The sequence below is a fragment of the Dermacentor variabilis genome, chromosome 7 (genome assembly GCF_050947875.1).
Source record: "Dermacentor variabilis isolate Ectoservices chromosome 7, ASM5094787v1, whole genome shotgun sequence".
NCBI classification, from domain to species: domain Eukaryota; kingdom Metazoa; phylum Arthropoda; class Arachnida; order Ixodida; family Ixodidae; genus Dermacentor; species Dermacentor variabilis.
Window position 1 is genome coordinate 72,075,948 of NC_134574.1, and position 22,651 is coordinate 72,098,598.

At 45.6% G+C, this 22,651-nt stretch overlaps 1 protein-coding gene across 2 annotated transcripts in view; it reads right to left on the reverse strand.

Moving 5' to 3' along the window:
• LOC142587525 (radical S-adenosyl methionine domain-containing protein 1, mitochondrial-like) overlaps positions 1-22,651 on the reverse strand; it is a 238,853-nt gene that overhangs the window by 209,411 nt on the left and 6,791 nt on the right. For both annotated transcript variants that reach the window (XR_012829563.1, XM_075698601.1), the window contains exons 6-8: positions 13,471-13,641; positions 7,771-7,863; positions 16-66 (exon numbers count right to left, since the gene is read on the reverse strand). Coding sequence is in view for 1 of the 2 variants with exons in the window: in XM_075698601.1 (XP_075554716.1) it covers positions 16-66; positions 7,771-7,863; positions 13,471-13,641 (315 nt within the window). In the remaining variant the exon portion in view is untranslated. The remainder of the gene's footprint in view (positions 1-15; positions 67-7,770; positions 7,864-13,470; positions 13,642-22,651) is intronic.

The window sequence follows — 22,651 nt, forward strand, 5'->3', positions numbered from 1 at the left end:
CAGCTGGCTCCTTACCTCAACAGCGGCCAGGTACATCTGGGAGCACGTCTCACTGTCTGGCAGGGACTGCAGTGAAGAACATTTGCAACATATGAGGGGGACGATGCGGAAAGAGCATATGCTGTTAGTGAGTAGGTGCAAGTTGGGGGTTAACCCATTCATAGAAAAGCCAGCAAAACACCAGCCTGAAGGAAGCCAAAGTCCTCAAAGCGAACCTCAACTTTTGTCAACCTTTGCTCTTATGTCATTTTAAGATCATTTAGGTGGTGGTCATTTAAGGTCATTTAGGTCTTTAAAGTGATTTAGGTGGTGGATATAATAGTGGTCTTCGCTGCAGATTCTTCTTATACGTTTCGCTTGTCCGACAAAAATTCCTTGCTTGCAATGTCACGGGGAATGACTGTTGTAGTCTAAATATTGCTGCATATCTGTCAGATAGCCAGCTGACAGATAGCCAGCAATATTTAGACTACTACAGTCATCCCCCGCGACATTGCAAGCAAGGAATTTTTGTCGGACAAGCGAAACGTATAAGAAAAATCTGCAGCGAAGACCACGATTATATCTACCACCTAAATGACCTTAAATCAACGCTAGCAGAAAGGAACTATCCCCAAGTTGCTCTCGATAGAGCTTATGATGCCGGGTCAAGATTGGAGACAGTCGGAATAGGCGAAGAGACGCTAGCAGAAAGGAACTATCCCCAAGTTGCTCTCGATAGAGCTTATGATGCCGGGTCAAGATTGGAGAGACAGTCGGAATAGGCGAAGAGACAGCCCACAGTAGAATTTGACAGACAAAATATTCTAATGCACTCCCAAACATAAACAACATCCTAAGAAAATACCACCCAATATTATCAAGTAACGAGCGTCTGCGAAAAGCGTTCCCGGATGTACCTAGGGTTACCTATCGCCGAAACAGGAACGTTAAAGACATGTTAGTGCACGCAAAAGCCAGCCAACAGCATTCCCCCATAATAAAAGCATGTTGTCGCCCTAGGTGCAAAACCTGCAGACACCTTCAAAGTGACACTAAAATTAAAAGCACCGCAAATAGTTATAGACATGAAGTAAAATCTAGCTTCACTTGTACTAGTTCGGATATGATTTATATGCTTGAATGTTCCTTCTGTAAGAAACAATATATCAGTGAAACAGGACAATCAATGAACGTCAGATTAAACGGACATCGTGCGGACGCAGCTAAAAAGCTTCCCAAAGCCGTTGCCGAGCATTTCAACAAACCAGGTCATAACTTTGATGAACTTAAACTCTACATCTTACAGTCAAATTTCCGCTCTGAACGAGAAAGAAAATGCAGAGAATCATACCTTATCTATAAGTTCAAGGCATTGCAACCAAAAGGCATAAACGTTTCAAAGGGAACTTTAGAATCTATTCGCTATGCTAAACTTCAAGCCATAGGCAACAACACTTAGTTTGATTGCTTGGCATATCCCCCCCCCTTTTTTTCCTTTCCATTCCTCCTTTCTTTTTTTTTTTTCAGCCGGCATGTCAGACGCCTTTGACACCCCGGCTAACACGCGTGCGTTGACAGACTGGGGTGGGGGGGTGATGGCCCTGGCTTTGGCCTTGTGCACAGCGTTCCTTTACTCTCAATTCAACATGCTAACACACCTTTTCGCGTTTCCGCACCCTCCTGCCTCACACCATCTCCCCTTTAGAAGAACCAGACCTCTATATACTGTGGCGAGGAAAGCGTATGTTGTCTTGAAGAAGACAAGTCCACTTGTTGAAACGTTGGCTCCTGCATTCACCTTGTTCACGTTTTGCTCATCATATCGCCATGAGTATTTTAACGTGGCCGCCTGTTATGCACTTCGAGCCCAGCTGCTGTAGCTTCCTCAATGTGCTGTAGTACAGTCAAACCTCGATATATGGAACAGCATGGTGATCGCGAAAAAGTTCGATATAGCCAGAATTCAATATATAAAATCACGTCAAAAACGCGTCAAAAACTTCTACAAATAATTCAATGAACCAAGGGCACAATCGGGGATCATTTTTCAGAGTGCACATTCTGTTGCGCCACGTACAATTGGCCTAGACCTCACCGACTGTCAGCAGTGAGCGCGCAGTCAATTGCGCCGCACACAATTAGCCTGGGCAGTACCGACTTTGTTGGCCATGTGAAGTCAGCGCGGCCTAGGCCAATCGCGCGAGGCGCAACCGAACGCACACTCCGAAGAACGATCCCGGATCGTGCCCTAATCGTGGCGCAGTAAGTACTCGCTTGAAGCTTCACACAAAGTTTTTTGGCGGAAAGTACTGCAGCAGTGTAGCCTGCTTCTTATTGGCAGCCGCGTGCTTAAACAGGGACTCCTCAACATAGTCTAAACGATTCACAAGTGATATGCCGGTGCCCTCTATTGCGCCGCTGTAGCGGTGTAGAAGGGCCGAAGAAGCTACAGCCTCAGTTGAAGTTGGTAGCGGGGCAACATCAGCGCTTGTAGGATCAATCTCGGCCGCGTCTTCGTTTGGCCGCTGTTTCTGCTGCGATCTCCACGTCTGTCAATCGAAGCATTTTGAAACACTGTCAATAACAATGTATTAAGTGACTTCTGCCAAGGTGTCTATTGTTGAATTCCAATGGCGGGGTCAGAGCAAGTTTTTCTGCTCGTTTCAGAGCAAGTTTGTTCCAATGACAGAGTGAGTGCGGGAGTAAGGTGTTCCAATGTGAGAGTCGGAGGGGATTCAGAGCGGGAGTCACTCCATGGAGCAGAAAAAGATGCTCCACCAAAATCTGTGGAGTGGACCGAAACTCTGCGTGACGTATTTCCTTTACCACGTTTGTCTGCTGGGAGGCGCCACCGGTCACGACTCGTGAGGAAGCAAAAGCTGCTGCATGCTTGGCGAGCAGCGTGCAGTGATTTGCAGTATCCATTCCGCACTTTTAAAAAACAACAGGTGAACGACGCTGAAGAGACAAGTGACCGGTGCGGCGGTGCTGGGAGCAAACAGCAGAAAAAAATGACAACACGCAAGGTATCCTGGGTAACTCAGCGATAGAACTTCCGCTTCCGTCTTGCTCCGGCGGCGCAGGTTGTGTTCCACTCGCGGATTTGGAGGCGTTGCTCTACGCCAGAGTCGAGAGCTCGCTCGCGGAGTCCGTCAGCTGCTCCAACTCCACCATTTAAATTCAACATATGTGAGCCCAGTGAGCATGTGCTGTCATGTGTCTTTGCGGATGCAAACTGCCAGTTCTCGCGAGGCACGGCAGGCGCAGAGGGCAGCACTGAGGAGTAGTCAGTGCAGCAAATGTAATGCGTCATTGAAGTTGTTGAACTAACCGAGCCACCGCATGCGTACGCTGCTACGTTCAAATGGCGCTCTCAGTGCGATCAATGTGTACAGCTACCGTATTTAAACGATTGTAAGTCGACCACTTTTGTTTAATTTGAAAGTCTGAAGTTGGGGGGTCGACTTACAATCGAAACCAAAACATGGCCCCGCCAAAAAAGCGAGACCAACGGGAGCTACGACGTAGTTACAATTTTATGTTTACTCTATGGCCCTACCCGTATCTTTTCGCTATACCACGTGTTTGTTCGCTTCTCGAAAGGGTTTTTCAACATTTTTGAGAGTTTTACAGTGCATGCAACACTCATGGGGGGGGGGGGGGGTTGATAGTTGATGGAAGCGCCGCTGTTCCCATTTGCGGCGGCACCCTCAGAACGGCGGCGCTTGCGGGGAGTAGCGGTAGTTCGTGGAAGAGCAGACACCGCTCGCGGGTTTCTCTTTCTCTGTTGAAATGACGCGTTCCACTTGGCTGCCGACTACTTGCTACTTCTATGCTTCCCCAGTCGTCATGAGTGCTCCAGGCCCACTAATCGTTCGGCACTCGTTCACCGTAGTGTTCAAGAGGGCTGCCATCCTTTACGCCGCAGAAACAAATCACTGCGTAGTGGGCTGCAATTTCGATGTTTCTTAACGGGTGGTGCGAGAGTGGCGACTGCAGCGAAGCGAAATTTTCACCTGTGACGGCAAGTGAGAAATTTCCCACGTGCCGAAGTCTGGACGCTTTCCAGAGCTGTAGGCTAAGCTTGCGGCGTACGTCGCTGAAATGCGTGATCGGTCCCTGCCAGTGAAGTTGCGACATGGTCATGAAACAAGCCCGGACCTTCGCCCTAATTTTAAGGCCCTGCTCCGCCGTGAGTACAACGAGTGGCTGGTGGCAGAAGACTGCGAAATTACGCCAACCGGACCTGTAAAAAGAGCCTCCCTGATGGCTGCGTGTGGTTGGGTGCATTTGGCGTGGGCTGCTGTTCCACAAAATGTCGTGGTGCGGTCGTTTGCAAAATGTAAAATTTTGCTGGGCCACGACGCACTGTTGGACCGCAGCAACGATGACGATGGCAGCATTAGTGAAGACTAGTAGTGCAGTGACCATGTCAGCTACTAATAAATTTTCGTTAATGAATGCGCCCTCGGGTATGCTCTCTTGTTTTTCTGTCACGCAATAAGGGAGGGTCGACTTACATTCGAGTCGACTTACAATCGTGCAAATACGGTATAGTGCGCAGCAGTCGGGAGCCCCCATCGCACCACCGCTATCTTCAAGGGTGTTGCAGGAAAGCTCACCGCCTGTCAACAGAGCGCACATTGTCTGGGGTGGCGGAGTTCAATACATCCATTTTAAGTCTGACCCCGTTAGAAATAACAATTTAAATATGCATCCGATTTTTCAGGTAAAACAGAAAGTGTTCAATATACGCAATAATTTGATATATCCGTGTTCGATATATTGAGGTTTGATTGTATATGTGCTTAGGTTAGTCCACCGTCCGTCTTCCTGTTTTCTGCATTTGCTCCATCAGCATGGAAGTGCCGACTGCAAAGACATGCCGAGTTCATCACAATGCCGCAATTAAAAGAAAAGCGATCACGTGTGTGGAGACAGACAGAAACTGGGCTGCATCATGGGTGTTCGGAGTTCCCGAAACTTGCATGCAGGACTGGTGCAAACAGGAGAAGCGTTCTACACCGGTGGCTGCTACATACGGCGCAGCCGTGCGCAGCCCCTATTTCGAAAGCGATGTGCGATGAAGGCAAGAGTGCGCATCTAGGCACACCGTGCTGTACCGTATTTACACGATTGTAAGTCGAGCCCCCCATGTCGCTTGACCGGAAAAAAAAAAAAAAAGAAAGAGCATACCCGAGAGCGCATTCGATAGCGAAAATTTATTAGTAGCTGACATGGTCACTGGACTACTCGTCTTCACTAGTGCTGCCATCGTCATCGTTGCTGCGGTCCCACAGCGCGTCGTGCTCCAGCGAAATTTCAAATTTGGCAAACGACCGCACCAGGACATCTTGCAGAACAGCAGCCCACGCCAAATGCACCCAACCACACGCAGCCATCAGGGAGGCTCTTTTGACAGGTCCGGTTGGCGTAATTTCGCAGTCTTCTGCCGCCAGCCACTCGTTGTACTCACGGCGGAGCAGAACCTTAAAATTAAGGCGGAGGTCCGGGCTTATTTCATGATCACGTCGCACTTCACTGGCAGGGACCGATCACGCATTTCAGCGATGTACGCCGCAAGCTTAGCCTACAGCTCCGGAAAGCGTCCATACTTCGGCACGTGGGAAATTTCTCACTTGCCGTCACACAGGTGAAAATTTCGCTTCACTGCAGTCGCCACCCTCGCACCACCTGTTTAGAAACATCGAAATTGCGGCCCGCTGCGCAGTGATTTGTTTCTTCGGCGTAAAGGATGGCAGCCCTCTTGAACGCTGCTGTGAACGAGTGCAGAACGATTAGTGGGCCTGGAGCACTCATGACGACTGGGGAAGCATAGAAGTAGCACGTAGCCGGCAGTCAAGTGGACCGCGTCAAACCAATACCAATGCCTTTAAACAGAGAAAGAGAAACTCGCGAGCGGTGTCTGCTCTTCCATGAACTACCGATACTCCCCGCAAGCACCGCCGTTCTGAGGGGCCACCGCAAATGAGAACAGCGGCGCTTCCATCAACTATCGACACTCCCCCATGGGTGTTGCATGCACTGCGAGACTCTCAAAAATGTTAAAAAACCCTTCCGAAAAGCGAACAAACACGCGGGATAGCGAAAAGATACGGGTAGGGCCATAGAGCAAACATAAAATTGTAACTACGTTGTAGCTCCAGTTGGTATCGCTTTTTTTGGCGGGGCCATGTTTTGGTTTCGATTGTAAGTCGACCCCCCAACTTCAGACTTTCAAATTTAAAAAAAGGGGTCGACTTACAATCGTGTAAATACGGTATTCTCGTTGCTTAGTTCGCCTTGAAGTGAGAAGCCGCACAAAGGTAAATTCCCTCTCTCCTGCTACCACACTTCCTCGCTCTAGCATTTTGATAAAGTGTTTCCGCGGTCATTGAGTGGGACATGTTCATGTTCGCTCATACACTCGTGACACCATGCTTGTTAATTTAGCTAGGAAGCGAATGTTCAAAAGTTTACACGGCCAATAAAACTACTATCCTTACTTAGTACAGCTGTCTACAAATTTGCTATCGCAATGGATGCTTTGCCTTTCGGGTGAAACTGTGACTTTTTTATTTATCGCAAGGTTAGTGCATTGGGAGTAAATCACTGTTTTTCTAAATGAGGCAGAAACGTACCATATTTACTTGAACCTAGGCCGGCCCCGATTCTAAGCCGACCCCCGAATGTCCGAAGCCAGAAAAAATTTTAAAAACTTACCTCAAATATAAGCCGTACAAAAAAGTGATAGCAACATTCAGAAAACGAAAACAGTATCTATTTAATTTGAACATGCCGAGCTCACTCTATGTCATCATCGCTGGTAGCCTCGTACGCTTGCAAGCTCGCATCCGCGTGCCCATACATGCGCAGACAGTGTGGCACTGCTCAAATGCACCTAAACGTGGCGCGATTTCAGTGAACAGCTCCTCTCTGTTATCACGCGCTTATCTTCCTCATAGCTAGCAGCTCCTCATTGTGGCACATGCAAAAGGAGTCTTCCGTTGTCCCCTCCAACGACAGATGTTCTGCCCGGTTTGAATGTTTGACAACGCCCCTGCAGCTAGCACAACTTTTCGTTTGTGGCACCGCCTGTTTGGTGCTATTACGATTACGACATGCCGTTACTTACAGGTAAAAATGGCGACATCGCTCCCGTACTTCGGTTGGCTATTGGCGCAGCTAGCAGCAGCTGCAATACTGACTTTTCTAGATGGCACTAGCCATGCACCATATTTATCATCTTTAATTACAAACTGGCGCGTTTTTTAAAATCCCCGAATGTAAGCAGACCCTAGAGTTTGGTACATGATTATTCGAAAAAAATGGTCGGCCTAGATTCGAGTAAATACGGCATTTCTGTATAAAAGAATGAGGTGCGTGGCACTGCAAAGGACCTTTCTTTTCTTAGTTCACATCAAACGGATGCGCATCACAAACGGGGGAGCGTTACAATCGAATAAATACGGTGCGTATTAATTCGATAGATCAGAGTTTGATATACCTGGGGTTGACTGTACACACGAATAGCAGTAATTAACCTGGAATGTATAGTGGCACATGCATCAGTAGAAGAACTCAACCCGTGGGATTAGATTTGACAACCAACGACTCTGGCCGTCACTACTGTTGCGATTCAAGCGTAGTTCATCTTTGCTGAGCACAAGTTCGCCCAAAAACAGAGTTAGATTTTTAATCACACCTATGGTGGTGTTTGGCTCTCCACCATCACTACAACGTGCCAACATTTTTGCATAAATAGGGAGCATGCAAAAGCGGACGCACCTGTAAGCCCGCCTGGACCTCCTTGAAGAGCTGGGTACCCCTCTCCAGGGTGAGTTCGTAGAGGGACACGTGTGCGGTGCCAAGCTGCACCACCTGCATTGTGGAAGCGAGGTTTTAGTGATCTTTCCCAGTGGATAGCCTAGTTGACGCTTGTGAGTGCAACCCTATGTTCCTTGTGACCCTGTTTCTTCACAAGAATGAGAAAAATTCTATCGTGATGCATGGAAGAACAAGGAATGTTTAGCACAACATGCTGTTTTATGCGCCCACCCGCCCCCGGTTGTTAGAGCGACGGAGCTGAACATGTCAAAGCAATACAGGTGCTATAACAAATGTAGTAGTGAAGGGTTCAGACTTAAGAGGAAGCTTTGCCTCAGGGGCTACTATCTAAATGCATGGAAACAGGGAAGTTGTTTTTCTCAGCAAGCACTGCACGAAGTTTCATGCAGTTTGTTACATTAAAAAAAAAAAAAGAACTTACACAAGTCTAGTGACCATAGGATGCGAAATTTAGACTTAGGCTGGCAGTATTCTCATACCAATTGATGAAAATTGTAAATTTTCGAAAAACAATACTATCACATTTACAACTCCGTAAACTACATCTAATAGTAAATCTGAAGCAGACAAAATTGATGCATTATGCATAGCTCTCAAATACAGCACTAATCTTGAATTGTAGCGCGAAGTGACACAGACGGAGATTAGAAGCAGACAAGACGAGCGAGTCTTGTCTGCTTCTAGTCTCTGTGTCACTTCGTGCTACATTTCATGATCATGTTACCATACCAACTCTACCAACTTTCTATCCTTTTACAGTACTAATACGTGAACAGAACTTTTGCTATACCCTTGTAAACATTATAACAATTTCACCTAAGATCCCCAGGGCTATTAGGGCCACCTAGGGTTTTTTTAACTCCTCCCATGCCATAGACGAGGTGGGCTCGCCTGCGTGTTTTTGATATAAATGGCCAATGGATAGCTCAGCTCGTCTGCGATACTATTCAGTTTTTTGAACGAGAAGGGCAGAACCAAGGGATAAATTTTTTTTAGTCACGGAAGTATGAAGGAAACATAATAAAGCCAAGAAAGCGTAGGGGAAAATATTAATTATTGTATATGAAATCTAGAAATAATAAGATAGAGCGAAGTTCAAGAACTGCTAAAAATCTCTGATTCAGAGGACTTTGATGCTATGCTGCCTGAGGAACACTAGTTATCTAAATTAAAATGACTAATGAATGTAAGTGTTTATGTTTGTTTGAATTTTCAAACTAAAGAATTGTAACTTCGAATTTTAAAACATGGTAAGGTAAGGTATTACAATTCAATATCATGAATTGAATTCATTCATGAATATCATGAATGAATTCATTCGAACTTGCAGTTTATTTGAACTAACACTGTGGGTCCCATCAAAGTTATGTGTATTCCAATGGGCGAGACGCCCAGCAATTCGAACGTGCAAGCATTGGCGATGGTTAATTCGAATATACTGCGCCCCGGCAGTGCTATCAGCATTCCTCTGATCCTGCCACGGAGGATGACCTTAGAAAGGACCTCTCAATGCCGACCTCTCAATGCCGTGCGCAAAGAAAAAAAAAATGTGGCAGAAATTTGTGCGCATGAATGTGCAGGCACGCATCATCGATTACTTCTGTTAGCGACGGGTGTCCTGTACAGTCAACGGCCGATTTTCTGGACCCCTACCTTTTCAAACATGCCCGATAATTCTGATGCCTTCGCGGCACCGCCATGTACGTCATGGCATCAATGTATATGAACATCTGCAATTTCGGATGCAAAATACCTTTGCAATCTGATATTCTGGACTTTTTGCCATGGCCACAGGTCCAAAACAGCATTAATAAGGGCAACCACCACAGCCATTTTGATGAGCTCACCGTCTCAAGCCGGCGCTTTCGCATGCAGATCCGGTGGCAGCCGTAGCCACATCGTGGCAACGCTAGGCCTAGCTACTTCGACGTTCGCTATCAAGTTTCTTGGTGTTTGGTGCTCTGTTTTTCATTCGAACAATTCGCTGCTGTTAGCAATGGCACCAGCTCAGCCTTTGTAATCCTCGCTAATGGCTTCGGAGCGTGGAAAGCATCGCGCATTGCATAATGCCAGTTGCCGAAAGTCAGTTTCGCCCCAATACAGAAGAGTTACACGGTGAAGCATACCAAAGGTTAGAACGGACAATTGTCACAGGACATGGCACATTTTATTTAATTATACACACGTGAACCCACCGTCTCCTATCACAGTACAAGAACTGATACGCCTAATTAGTGTATTGGCAGGCCTTCAGAGCTATTTCGGACATGCCTGTGGCAATTTGAGCCCAAAGGGATCATACCTGGCATCATACAAGATGGCATCGCACAAGCCATCATACAATATGTGGCTCTGGCATCATACAAGATATGGACGTGCTCGGCAAGGTGCGCTGCAGTGACCATAGGATGGTAAGATGTTGAATTAGCCTAGACATGACGAGCGAACAGAAGAAACTGGTACATAAGCCGATGAATGAGTTAGCGGTAAGAGGGAAAATAGAGGAATTTCGGATCAAGCAATAGAACAGGTATTCAGCTTTAACTCAGGAAGAGGACCTTAGTGTTTAATCAATGAACGACAATCTTATGGGTAACATTATGGAGTGTGCAATATAAGTCAGTGGCAACGTCATTAAACAGGATAACGGTAAGCTATCGCAGGAGACGAAACGCCAATGTAGGAAAGCCTCTAACACTACAGCTAGAATAGAACTGGCAGAATTTCCAAGTTAGTCAACAAGCGTAAGACAGCTGACATAAGGAAGTATAATATGGATAGAATAGAACATGCTCTCAGAAACGGAGGAAGCCTAAAAGCAGTGAAGAAGAAACTAGGAATGGGCAAGAATCAGATGTATGCATCAAGAGACAAAGCCAGCAATGTCATTACTAATATGGATAAGATAGTTCAAGTGGCTGAGAAATTCTATAGAGATTTATACAGTACCAGTGGTGCCCACGATGATAATGGAAGAGGGAATAGTCTAGAGGAATTTTACATCCCACAAGTAATGCCGGAAGTAAAGAAAGCCTTGGGAGCTATGCAAAGGGGGAAGGCAGCTGGGGAGGATCAGGTAACAGCAGATTTGTTGAAGGATGGTGGGCAGATTGTTCTAGAAAAGCTGGCCATCCTGTATATGCAATGCCTCATGATCTCAAGTGTACGGGAATCTTCAAAGAATGCCAACATAATCTTAATCCATAAGAAAGGGGACGCCAAAGAATTGAAAAATTATAGACCGATCAGCTTACTGTCCACTGCCTACAAAGTATTTACGAAGATAATCGCAAATAGAACCAGCAACACCTTAGACTTCTGCCAACCAAAGGACCAGGCAGTATTTCATAATGGCTACTCAACAATAGACCCTATACACACTATCAGGTGATAGAGAAATGTACGGAATATAACCAACCCTTATATATAGCTTTCATTGATTACGATAAAGCGTTTGATTTAGTCGAACCTCAGCAGTCATGCAGGCATTACGGAATCAGGGTGTAGACGAGCCATATGTAAAAATACTGAAAGATATCTATAGCAGTTCAACCGCCGCCGTAGTCCTCCATAAGGAAAGCAACAAAATCCCAATAAAGATCGCAATTATTCTGCACAAAACTAAAGTAATGTTTAACAACATCGGAAGAGAACACCAGTTTACGATAGGTAGCGAGGCACTGGAAGTGGTAAGGGAATACATCTATTTAGGGCAGGTAGTGATTGCAGATCCGGATCATGAGACTGAAATCATCAGATTAGTAAGAATGGGCTGGGGTGCGTTTGGCAGGCATTCTCAGATCATGAACAGCAGGTTGCCATTATCCCTCAAGAGAAAAGCTTATAACAGCTGTGTCTTACCAGTCCTCGCGTACAGGGCAGAAACCTGGAGGCTTACGAAAAGGGTTCTACTTAAATTGAGGACGACGCAACGAGCTATGGAAAGAAGAATGATACGTGCAACGTTAAGGGATAAGAAAAGAGCAGATTGGGTGAGAGAACAAACGCGAGTTAATGACATCTTAGTTGAAATCAAGAAAAAAAAAAATGGTCATAGGCAGGACATGTAATGAGGAGGAAAGATAACCGATGGTCATTAAGGGTTACGGACTTGATTCTAAGGGAAGGGAAGTATAGCAGGGGGCGGTAGAAAGTTAGGCGGGCGGATGACATTAAGAAGTTTGCAGGGACAACATGGCCACAATTAGCACATGACCGGAGTACAGTAGAACCCCGCTGTTACGTTCCTCACTGCTGCGTTTTCCTGGCTGCTACGTCGTTTTCATCTGGTCCCGGCATAGCTTCCATAGGATCCAATGTATAAGGAACCCCGCTGTTACGTAGTAGCTGTGAAAACGTTCCCGCATGATGCGTTGCAACCCGAACCCGCCTGGGCTAAAGTAGGCAACGCGCTCCAACCGCCATTTTGGTTTTTGACGAGTTTTGACTGGGCTTGGCTATGGAACTGGCTGCAACAAGCCGTACGCCAGTTCGAGAGGCCGCCAATAGATGGCCATACGTGGAAAATGCTCTCACTATCACTGTGATTACGGTCCCCGCATGGTTTGTTAGACGGGTCGACTCACGGAGGAAGGTAACTCAGGAGAGGCCCTGACGTCACTCTTGGTGAAGCTATAGCTAAAGGGAAGCCGGAAGTTGGCGTTGCTCATGGCGTTGCTCCGCCTATCGGGCCAGCTCTCCTCTCGTGTTTACATTTCTCACGAAACCACGCCGCGCTGCGTGCAACCGGGCTGCTCGGACGCGCGCGCTCCGCAGCAATACTAAACAATCGTTAGCACGTTGGCATGATTACGCCAAAGAGGGCAAAATTTCCCGCGGATATTCCTTTGTCCGTTGCCATTGCCGTGGCGCGGTGGCGACGAGGAGCACGAGCCGCATGATGCCGAGGAGTTGCCAAATCCTAGCTTAATTTGGAGAAGCCGTCGCGGCTCTGGACCTCCTCCGCAGGTACGTCGCACCTCACAGCGACGCTGACAGCATTGCGGCCTTCCAGGCTATTGAGAAACGTGCGGCGATTTCTAGCGAGCGAAAGAAATGGCAAGCCACCATTCTGGACTTCTTTAAGGTCTAAGCGCACTCTGTGGAAATAAATTGTCTATAGTTGAAGCTGCACTTTTTTCATTCATTTTCGGAACTTTCCTCACTGTTGCGTTTTCCCGGCTGCTACGTTTTTTTTTCCTCGGTCCGGTGAAAAACGTATGAACGGGTTTCCACTGTAGTTGGAGAAGTATGGGAGAGGCCTTTACCCTGCAGTGGGCGTAGCCAGGCTGATGATGATGATGATGGGCAGTAAAAGACATGCATTCATTTTTTCGGACCGCCCAATATTTCAGACGTTTTTCAGACGTCCAAAAAAATGTGCATTGACTGTAATGTGTAAATACGTGTGAATAAATCTTCTGGAGCTTCCCACTCATGTGGTACCTTAGTGCACATGCGTCACTGCAGGCAAATCCTCCATTCAATTAGCTTCCTTTAATTCAAACAATCTTTCAGGCCTCTTCAAATTCGAATTCTCGAGATTTGACTCTACATAGACAAATAAAATTTGCTGCACTTCGAGGACACCTGGCATTGAGAGGGTGGTGTCACCCGAAACCCATGACAATGCAGCCGTACCTGTTGCACTTCTTGTAGCCAGCCATCAAGCGTCTGTCCTGGCCGTCCATAAAGAATGTCCACTGACACTTGGCCAGGAAACAGGTGCATGGCACGGTCCAGACAGTGCAGGCTTTCTTCAACCGAGTGTGTCCGCCCCAAGGATGAGAGCTCAGCATCATTGCACAGGCTCTGTTAGAAACATTACAGAATTTTAGAGTTACTACTCAAGGCGCCTTCCTTCTTTTTTTAATATAAAGTTTGGAAAGTAGACCAATAGGTCACTGACCTACTAAAATGTGGGTTACTGACCTGTCTGTAATGGTCAATGAACCTTACAAAAGCCTTGCAGAACATGTACTGCTATAGCTTCATGTAGAATATAGTCCATTCCTGAAAGGAACACCTAAATAGTACTAATGCAAACTCGACAGCAACACTTCTTAAATTTATCAATGGAGAAGCTCTTCTATAAAGCATCCGATTGACATCTGTGCATTCAAGTAAGGCCAGCAAGCCTTCACATCATAGCTCAGCCACAACCGTTAAGTATAAGCTGGGTGTTCCTTTTAAGAATGGACCATACTGTAATTAGCATGCAGCCTACAACAGCCACGCATCGCACAATGTTGTTTACTCATCTCTGCTCTTCTTGAGAGCACATGTTTGCTAGACATGTGGCAAGCCGCTGCATTGGCAAACTATATTTCACAAATGCCTTTACAATGCTCTAAACCGCATACAGTACCATTCACCACCACCAAGAATATCACTTTGCACAGGACACTCACTAAGCGTCACTTGTGTTGCAACATGTATCATTTAGTTTTTGTCTTTTTACCCTCACATAGCTGTAGACTGGAATCACTTTCCCTATGACATGGCTGCCATCACCCATTCGTCGTCATTCAGAGAAAAAGTACCTGCCCACCTTGCAGCTTTCCTAATATTTGTTTATTAAACGACTGCTTTAATGCCACACCATATGCAATATCTCCAAGTGGAGTCATTAAGGAAATAAAGGGCAGTACTGTTTTGTGGGCAGAGCTTGCATTTGAATTCTTAGGTTGTTGCCGAGTCTAGTGTCTCTGACAGTCTCTGACACTATATATGTACATATATAGTGGATAGAGTTGGCTTGTAAGATGATATTTCGATGACTGACGGCTGTGATCACTGCTGTCTCTAAAAGTGTGTTTTGAACCAGGTTAACAGGTGCATATTGTTTTGCTTTCTGATGGTAACTGTTTTTCACAAGATTGTCAGTTATCAATTTGTCACCAGGTGTAGGACATGCACACCGTGTGCAAAAATTATTCGATGTTGCAAATTCTGTAGCAAAAGAAACTTGTCTAATCAGATTGTGTACACGACACGAATGCTGTTGTATATTCTGGGATGTAAGTGAGCACAAATGTGGATTCTGGAATGTATGGTGACACATGTATATATATATTGGATAGCAGGCACGTACCCAGGATATTTTTTTTTGGGGGGGGGGGGGGGGGCCTAACTGAAGGCAACTATCCTATGCAAATGAGGGGGGTACCTTTATTAGTACAAATGTGAATAACGCCCACCATTCGCCATAAAAACGCGCAAACCCACAAAAGAGAAATGAAATAAGGTGTATTTTACAGGTACGCCTGTGCGATACACCTCTCCTTTACTTGGCAAGCAAAGAACCACATCAAATGGACTCGTGCAGGAGAGAAGCACAGGAAGAACACTGCCAAGAACAAGTAAAGAAGCGAAAGTGTAAAATAAAGATTACATTAGTAGAATAGAACTTCAAAGAAACAGCAGTAGGCAACAAAGGCACAGGGACCACACGGAGTTGTGTTACTCAGCCAGCCAATCACAGAAGCAAACAAAATTGTCGTCATGCGGTCTTTTCAAAAATGGCGTCGTACTTGATACCTCCGGAGCATCTGCTGTTCTTGGAAGAGTCTTTTCATCGGTGGAAGCAATGAGGTGTGCAACAGACATGCACAAAATGTACGGAGTCTGAGCATTTCACTCTTCAAAAGTATGCGGGGCAGTTCATTCCACTGCTGAACCCGTTTTACTCATGAAAACTTCACTGCCAATTGAAGTGAAACTTCACAACAAATCGTTGTAGTGAAACAAGCATGTTATTTCAGTACAATAAAGAATTAAGCATTCGCCATTCCACTTTAATAAATGAGGAAAAAGGTATAAAATTACGCCATAATAATTTCATTTCTGCAGTTACCGCCTTATTTGGGTATCAGAAAAAGTTTGAAGTACGAAATATTTGCAGCCTCGCGGAGGAACAGTGGCTGGTGGTTAATTATGAGGGCGTGGGCGGGGCTTCACAGCAGACTTAAGTTGTATCCGACTATAGTAGCATTTTTAATATTATCTCTGGAAGAATTATACAGAAATATATATTTGCGGAACAAGCAGAGTTCTTTTGGATCCCTTGTTGACTGCTCTAACCAGTTAAGTGCCACAACTGACTCGTATTGTTATTTGATAAGTTACGTAACGATGCGTGGCCGCTATTCACGTATTGTGCCCACCGTGAAAGTTTAGAAAAACACCTACATAAGCACAGCAGAGAAGTGGCTATGTTAGGCTGCTCGAATGACAACTGTAGAAGCGTCATTCAGAACACACGGTATTGTCCTCCACTTCTGGCGGCGTTTTCTCTACTTACTTTTTAAATAAAAAGATGTTGATCCATAAATATTTTCATAAAGAACGGTTAAATTTGTTAATTTTCGCTTTTCCTTCCTGTTTGGCTATTGCCTTAGCTCTGTCCCTTAGCGGATTGCTTAATTTCTCAAATCCTTGCGACTCTTGTTTCCAGTTGGCAATTTTGCACGAGAAGAGCTGCACAATTAAGGAAAAACCAGACGAGTTAACGGGTGACAGCCATATTGTCCATGAGTTTAACTATTATTGCCGGGTTTGATGATGGACGCTCTCTCGCATTATTTTATTTTCCCCCTTATCTAACCCATATCACAGGTATATGGTTCCGAGGATCTGTCAGCGTCGGAGCAAGCCGTCACTCGAGGAAATAAGTAAACAAAAAGAAAAGTTAAACGCAATTGGCATTTTCTCTGGCTGCAACTCGTTCCACGTGCATACAGACCAGCTGATCACGAACTGAAACTCTTCCCTTGTCCCTGGATCAGTCTAAACGAAGAAGGCTGAACTAACGAAGCAACAACAATACGCATGACCGTTGAATAGGGTGACAACTTAATGCATCTCGAGTTAATCACGCGGACACCGAATTGATGAGGAAACTGGCCTTCACATCCGAGGAAAGGCCGATAACTACCGCCATCCAAAAGAAGTGAAAAAGGCAGCAAAATGTTGACCACCGAATAGCTGTCAAGTCTCAACATTGAATTGGCGGCGCTTTAGGAATGTGTGTGAGAAGTGGCGACGTGGGTGGGGAGGGGGGGGGGGGGGGTATGCATCATAATTTCGAGGGGGGGTGCGCCCCCCCTTGGGTACATGCCTGTTGGATAGACTTGCCCTGCAAAATGAGATTTCGATGACTGACGGCTGTGATCGCTGCTGTCATTATGCTTTGGGTGCTGCTTGTGTCAACATGAAATCTGTTGGAGGCACTACGTATCAATCCCCGTGCCTCTCACAAGCCAAGCGTAGCCATATTTAAGCTACCGCATTTATGAAAATCTAGGCGGATAGTTTTTTTCATATAATCATCAACCAAACAGGGTGTCTACCAAGCTGACATTTCCAAATTCCCTGACTGATGCAGATCTATGTTTTATGTCAAGACGGGCTGAAACCATATCCCCCGATGCTGTTACTCTCTAGTACGCATACGAAAAAAAATGTTTTTTTTTTATTTTGAACGACTTAGTCCAATTTGAATACTAAGGAGTAGTATTTATGTTATTCAAAAAAAGAGAAGGGAGGGGTTAGGAAAATGCACAGCAAATAAAATGTCTTTGAAAAAAATTGCAAATCGAGTCGAACATTCTCAAATACAAATAAAAAAGAGATGCATACAGAAGCAAATATTTTCGAAAATGAGCTATTTCTATCAACTGATAGCAAGCTCAGTGGTATGAGGCCCAAACGTTGTCAAAATTGAGATTCTCTCTCAACAGCTCGTAAGTCAACTTCAACTGTCCTAACATACTCTCAGCCCGCACACGACGCCTCAGTGTTGTGTTTCACTGCTTTAAAGAAGTTATCTGGCTTGGATGAGGGACGCCTTCATCTCGGCATCAGCCAACACTTTGTTTTTTGAGCTCAAGCTCCTTCAAAACGGCAGTAGCATGCTTCCTTTCCCATTCATTCCTCAATTCGTAAGTCCTTTCTGTTCCATCTCCTATTTCCACCACTCGTTCGCCCCACGGACCATTTGAAACATCTTCTTGGTCAGTTGCACAGTCCACGTCCGATTTTTCAAACTCCCTAGGGGCCGCGAGAACATCAGAAAAATCAGCCAGTTGGAAAAAATCAATGCATGTTATTTACTGCCCTTAAGGGCTCAAACCACCAGAGGCATATTCGAAGACACTCTGAAGGCCCGCCGGTACACGTATTAGGCATATCGGTGCTCGTACTGTGACAGGAAATACCGGGTGCTCGCGTGGGTAATTAAGGAATACACACTGTGTACCATGGCAATACCCCCTTACCATGCTTGTTATGCTTCACTGCAATACTTTCGTGTATGCTTCACCAAGTAACATTAGTGTGCTGAGGCAAAGCTGACTTTTGGGAACCGGCATTACGCAACGCATCGTGCTTTCCGAGATTCTAAGCCAGTCGCGAGGACCACAGAGGCGGAGTCCGTGCCATTGCTGACAGCAGCGAAGTATTTCAATAAAAAACAGTGCATCCAACGGCAAGAAGTCTCATAGCAAACGTCGAAGCAACTAGGCCTAGCGTTGCTGCCGTGGTGGTTACGGCTGCCAGCAGATCTGCATGTGAGAGCGCAGGTTGGAGGCGGCAGGCTAATCAAAATGGCAACGGTGGTGGCTTTGATTAATGCCGTTTCGGACCTGCGGTCATGGCAAAACCTCCGGAAAATAGGACGGCGAAGAGTTCTTACGTCCCAAATTCCAGATGTTCTGATACATTGACTTTATTGGGCACATGGTAGTGCCACGAAGCCGTCCAAATTATCGGGAATACGGAAAGTCAGTCGTTGACTGTACGCTGGCAACTCCTCCGGCCGACGACAGGGCGTCAAAGACAATTCATTAAGATTCCTGTCTGTTACTCGAGCCAGTATTACCTCGGCTTTCGACCCTTTCAATAAAATTACAGCTAAAAATTCCTGATAGAAGCACAAATTCCCTGAGTTTTCCCCGAGTTTTTCCAGACTACTCAAAATCCCTGAGAATTCCCGGTTTTCCTGGTTGGTAGACACCTTGCTAAACTGTTTAGATCTGAGCGGCTTAGATCTGAAGTTTATAAGAAATGCACCAGTTTTTAATTGAAATTGATAAATATGGTTCCTAGCTAGCGCCACATAGAAAAGTGAGTATTGCAGCTGCTACTAGCTGCACCAGTAGCTCAACTGAAGTGCACGTACGACATCACCATTTTGACCTGTGTCACATCGGATCTGGTTCTTTAGCCTATGGTATTGGCATGTGATATCGCATTATCGTAATGGCACCAAACAGACAATGCCACTATAGTGCCGCTTTCAAACGAAAAGTGCTAGCCGCAGAGGCATAGTTAAATGTTCCAAACTGGGTAGGACTTCGGCATCGATGAGAAAAACGTCTGCATTGTAGAGGGCAATGGGAAATGTTTTTTGTGTGCGCTGCAGCAAGGGTGGCATTTACCGTTAGAAGATCACAGTGACAAGGAAGATAGCGACGAGGCTAGCAGCAATGATGACGTAGAATGAGCTTGGCATGGTCATCATTCAATAAACGATGCTTTCATTTTGTGAACACTGTCCTCGCATTCTTGTTCGGCCTACATATGAGGCAAATTTTTTTTTTCTGGATACCAACTTTCAGGGATCGGCTTAGGCTTATGGCCGGCCCAGATTCAAGTAAATACAGTATACTGTGAGGACAAGGCAATGATGGCCGGCCCACCTACTTGAAAAGCAACACCGCGCATTCTTCATCTCAAGCTTAATTTGGAGCTTGGCCCTTCCAACAAGTGAGGGCAGAAAACAACTCATTTTTTCACAACCTTCTACAAAGCCTACCTATACATGGATTGCGGAATGCCTGAAAAAATCCAAGCAATATACTAATGAAAAAAGGGGGGGGGGTCACATTGACCAAAGCACATCCATGAGGCACTGTCATTCAGACAGTTTTCAACTCATCAACAGTGGTCAAAGAAAGAACGTCACCGGAGACAACATTTTGACAAGTCCCCGAGTCGAATGTTCGTTCCAGCAAAATTCCTTGTCCGACCACAGTTAATCACTTGAAGCCTCGGTCTTTCTGTGAACTTCTGTCTTGTTTGAATTAGCAGAGAACTTATAACGATTACTTCGCAAAGGCCTCACAGATTGAGGTAAACCTTCAATAACAGACTTCACAATAAACACAATAGCATGAACACAGTTACCACATCTACACATGTCATTCATTGCCAAATACAGCCTACTCTCATAACAATGGATCCTGAGAATCTCAACAAAAAATGTCCGTTTTATCCAAAGTCCGTTAGATCCAAACTGGAGGCCACCGCCAAAACATCAAATCATCGTCGAACACTTGCTGCATGTTTCTACTACCGCCGGAATGCCGCGAAACATCATCAGATAAAAAAAAGAAGGAACCAACTACAAAGGAAAGCATTCATGCGTGTGTACTTTCCACATGTTTGGCAGAAAAAGTTGTGTGCAGTGCAATGAGGGGCCCTACCGGAGATCGCTGTTCAGAGAGCGCCCCTACCCTCACCGACTACAATATATTCATACCAGGCACTTCTCACAGTAATGACTTTCTAATTTGCCAGTGGAATACACCGGGACATGGAGTTGGAGCACCGGAACGCCTCACTTCCAAAACTTTGGGTGCAATGTCTAACAAAGTTATTGTAAAGAGTGAGCGACGAATATCCAAAATAGAAAACAAACAAAACTTTTTATTCACATTTAGCTCAAAAGGAACTCTGTGACGAGAGATCCCCTTGAGGGAGGATGCAGTTACCTTGCGCTGCATTTCAGTCAGCTCCAACACTCGACCGGAGCAGTCGTCTTGCTTGTGCTGAAAGTATTCTCTCACTTCTTCGATGCAGTCAATCACTTGCTATGAAGTCAGCCTGACTGCATGTGGCTCATTTTCTTGCTTGCTGGCATTGTCTGATGACTGCTCATAATGGCCTTCGATCATAGCTCTCGCCTCCCTGTCCGTCAGTTGCTCATTGTCAACAACGCCATTGTCAAATGTGACAAAGCCGGACAACTTCTCGGCTCCAAATGCCTCCCTGACCTGAGGGTCCAATGGTTCATCATCTAAGACAGATGACTCCTCGCAGGCAGTCTCATTATTTCCCTGAAAACCAGCCTCTCAAGTAGTTTTTGATGACATCAGTTCTCAGCTGTTGCCAAATGCTCACCAACACTTTGACTTGGAATCTGACGTCTATTTTCAATTCACAAATACTTAACATGTCGAAGAGCAGGCGTTCGACAAGGCAAGTCCTGTAGGCAGCCTTCACAGAGTGCACGACACCTTGATCGATTGGCTGGAGTAGTGCCGATGTCACATTTGGGGGAAAGTAAGCCGGGTCGATTGCTTCAGGATTTGGTGGCTTCGTGTGGCTTGAGCAGTTGTTCAAAAAAAGCAGGACCTTCCTCTTCTGCTTGATCATTTGCCTATCAAATTGCAGCGGCCAGGCATTGAAGAAGGCTTTTGTCATCCGTGCCTTCATGTTGGCAGTCCAGTCAACTGGCACATTCTTTACATGCCGCAAGTCGCGAGGCTGCTTTGATTTTCCAATATACAGAGGTTTTCTTTTTTTCTGTCCCATCCATGTTGCAACAAAACGACACGGTCAAGCACTCCTTGGAGTGCTTACCACCATGACAGTGGTTGCCGGAAACTGCGTACATTTTGTTCAGTTATGCCTTATAAAACATACTACTTTCGTCTGCATTAAGCATGTCCTTGTTCTCGTATCTGGCAAGAAGCGTTGGCAGCTTATTTGCTTTCCATTCGGAGATGGCGTTCACACTTGCGCTGTTGCGTTTACCATAGATTTGCATGAATGTCACGCCATGCCTCACCTTGAAACGGTCCAGCCATCAGTCACTGAAAGTGACACAGTCACGTCCGAGGACCACGGCCAGCTGTTCCGCTCGCTTCCTCAACAGTAGTCCAGTGGAATATCGCGAGCTCGGGGATCATGAAGCCACATCAAAAGTGCGGAATCAAGATTCAAATGTGTTGTCTCACGGAGCCTGAAGCACTTCAGATTAATTACCCCCGGCCCTTGCTTGCCGGCGATGGCTTTGTTAGCAATTAAACTCAAGGTCTGCTTTGATAGTCCTATTGTTTTTGTGATGTTCGCCTGCTTTCCGCCCCGTGCAACTGCATCCACAATCTTAATCTTCTCCCTCAGTGAAATTTGCTTTCTTTTTTTGGAAGTCATTATCTCCGCACTTGCAATCTGGCACAAGTGACTAGCACGGATACACAATGACAAAATGGCATCCACAAGCAATAACACACTGCACGTAATCAACGTGTTCTCAGACTGGCTTGGCTAGAGGTTGGGCTTGGCCAGAGACTGCCAATGTTGAAAGCCGCAATTTAGTCTGGCCGTGGCTTAAACGCGCTGACACTGGTGTAGTCAAATATGTTGTCAGCCCCTGTTGACATGGCAAAAAGACATTTTATATGCGTGATTTCGATGAAAATTGCTGCTAATTTTGTCCACTGTAGTCAATAGTTTGTTGTATTGCGGTCCGTTAAATGCTAACTTTGTTGCATTAATAAAAAAAGGAGAACAAACCAAGGTTGAAATATGGTCTGTTATATCCGGAAGTCTGTTGTATGCAGGTCTGTTGTAAAAAGTGAACACTAATAAATCGCTAAAGATGCCCCTCCCCCGGCCACACAAGAAATATTGTGCTCATCATAATCTCTTTTGCTTTGGTGCGAAGTAAAAGAAAAACACACGCAGACATTCTGTTTGCGTGTTTATTTCTCTAAACTTCAATTCGTCAATTCAAGCAACATATCACGCAAATAAC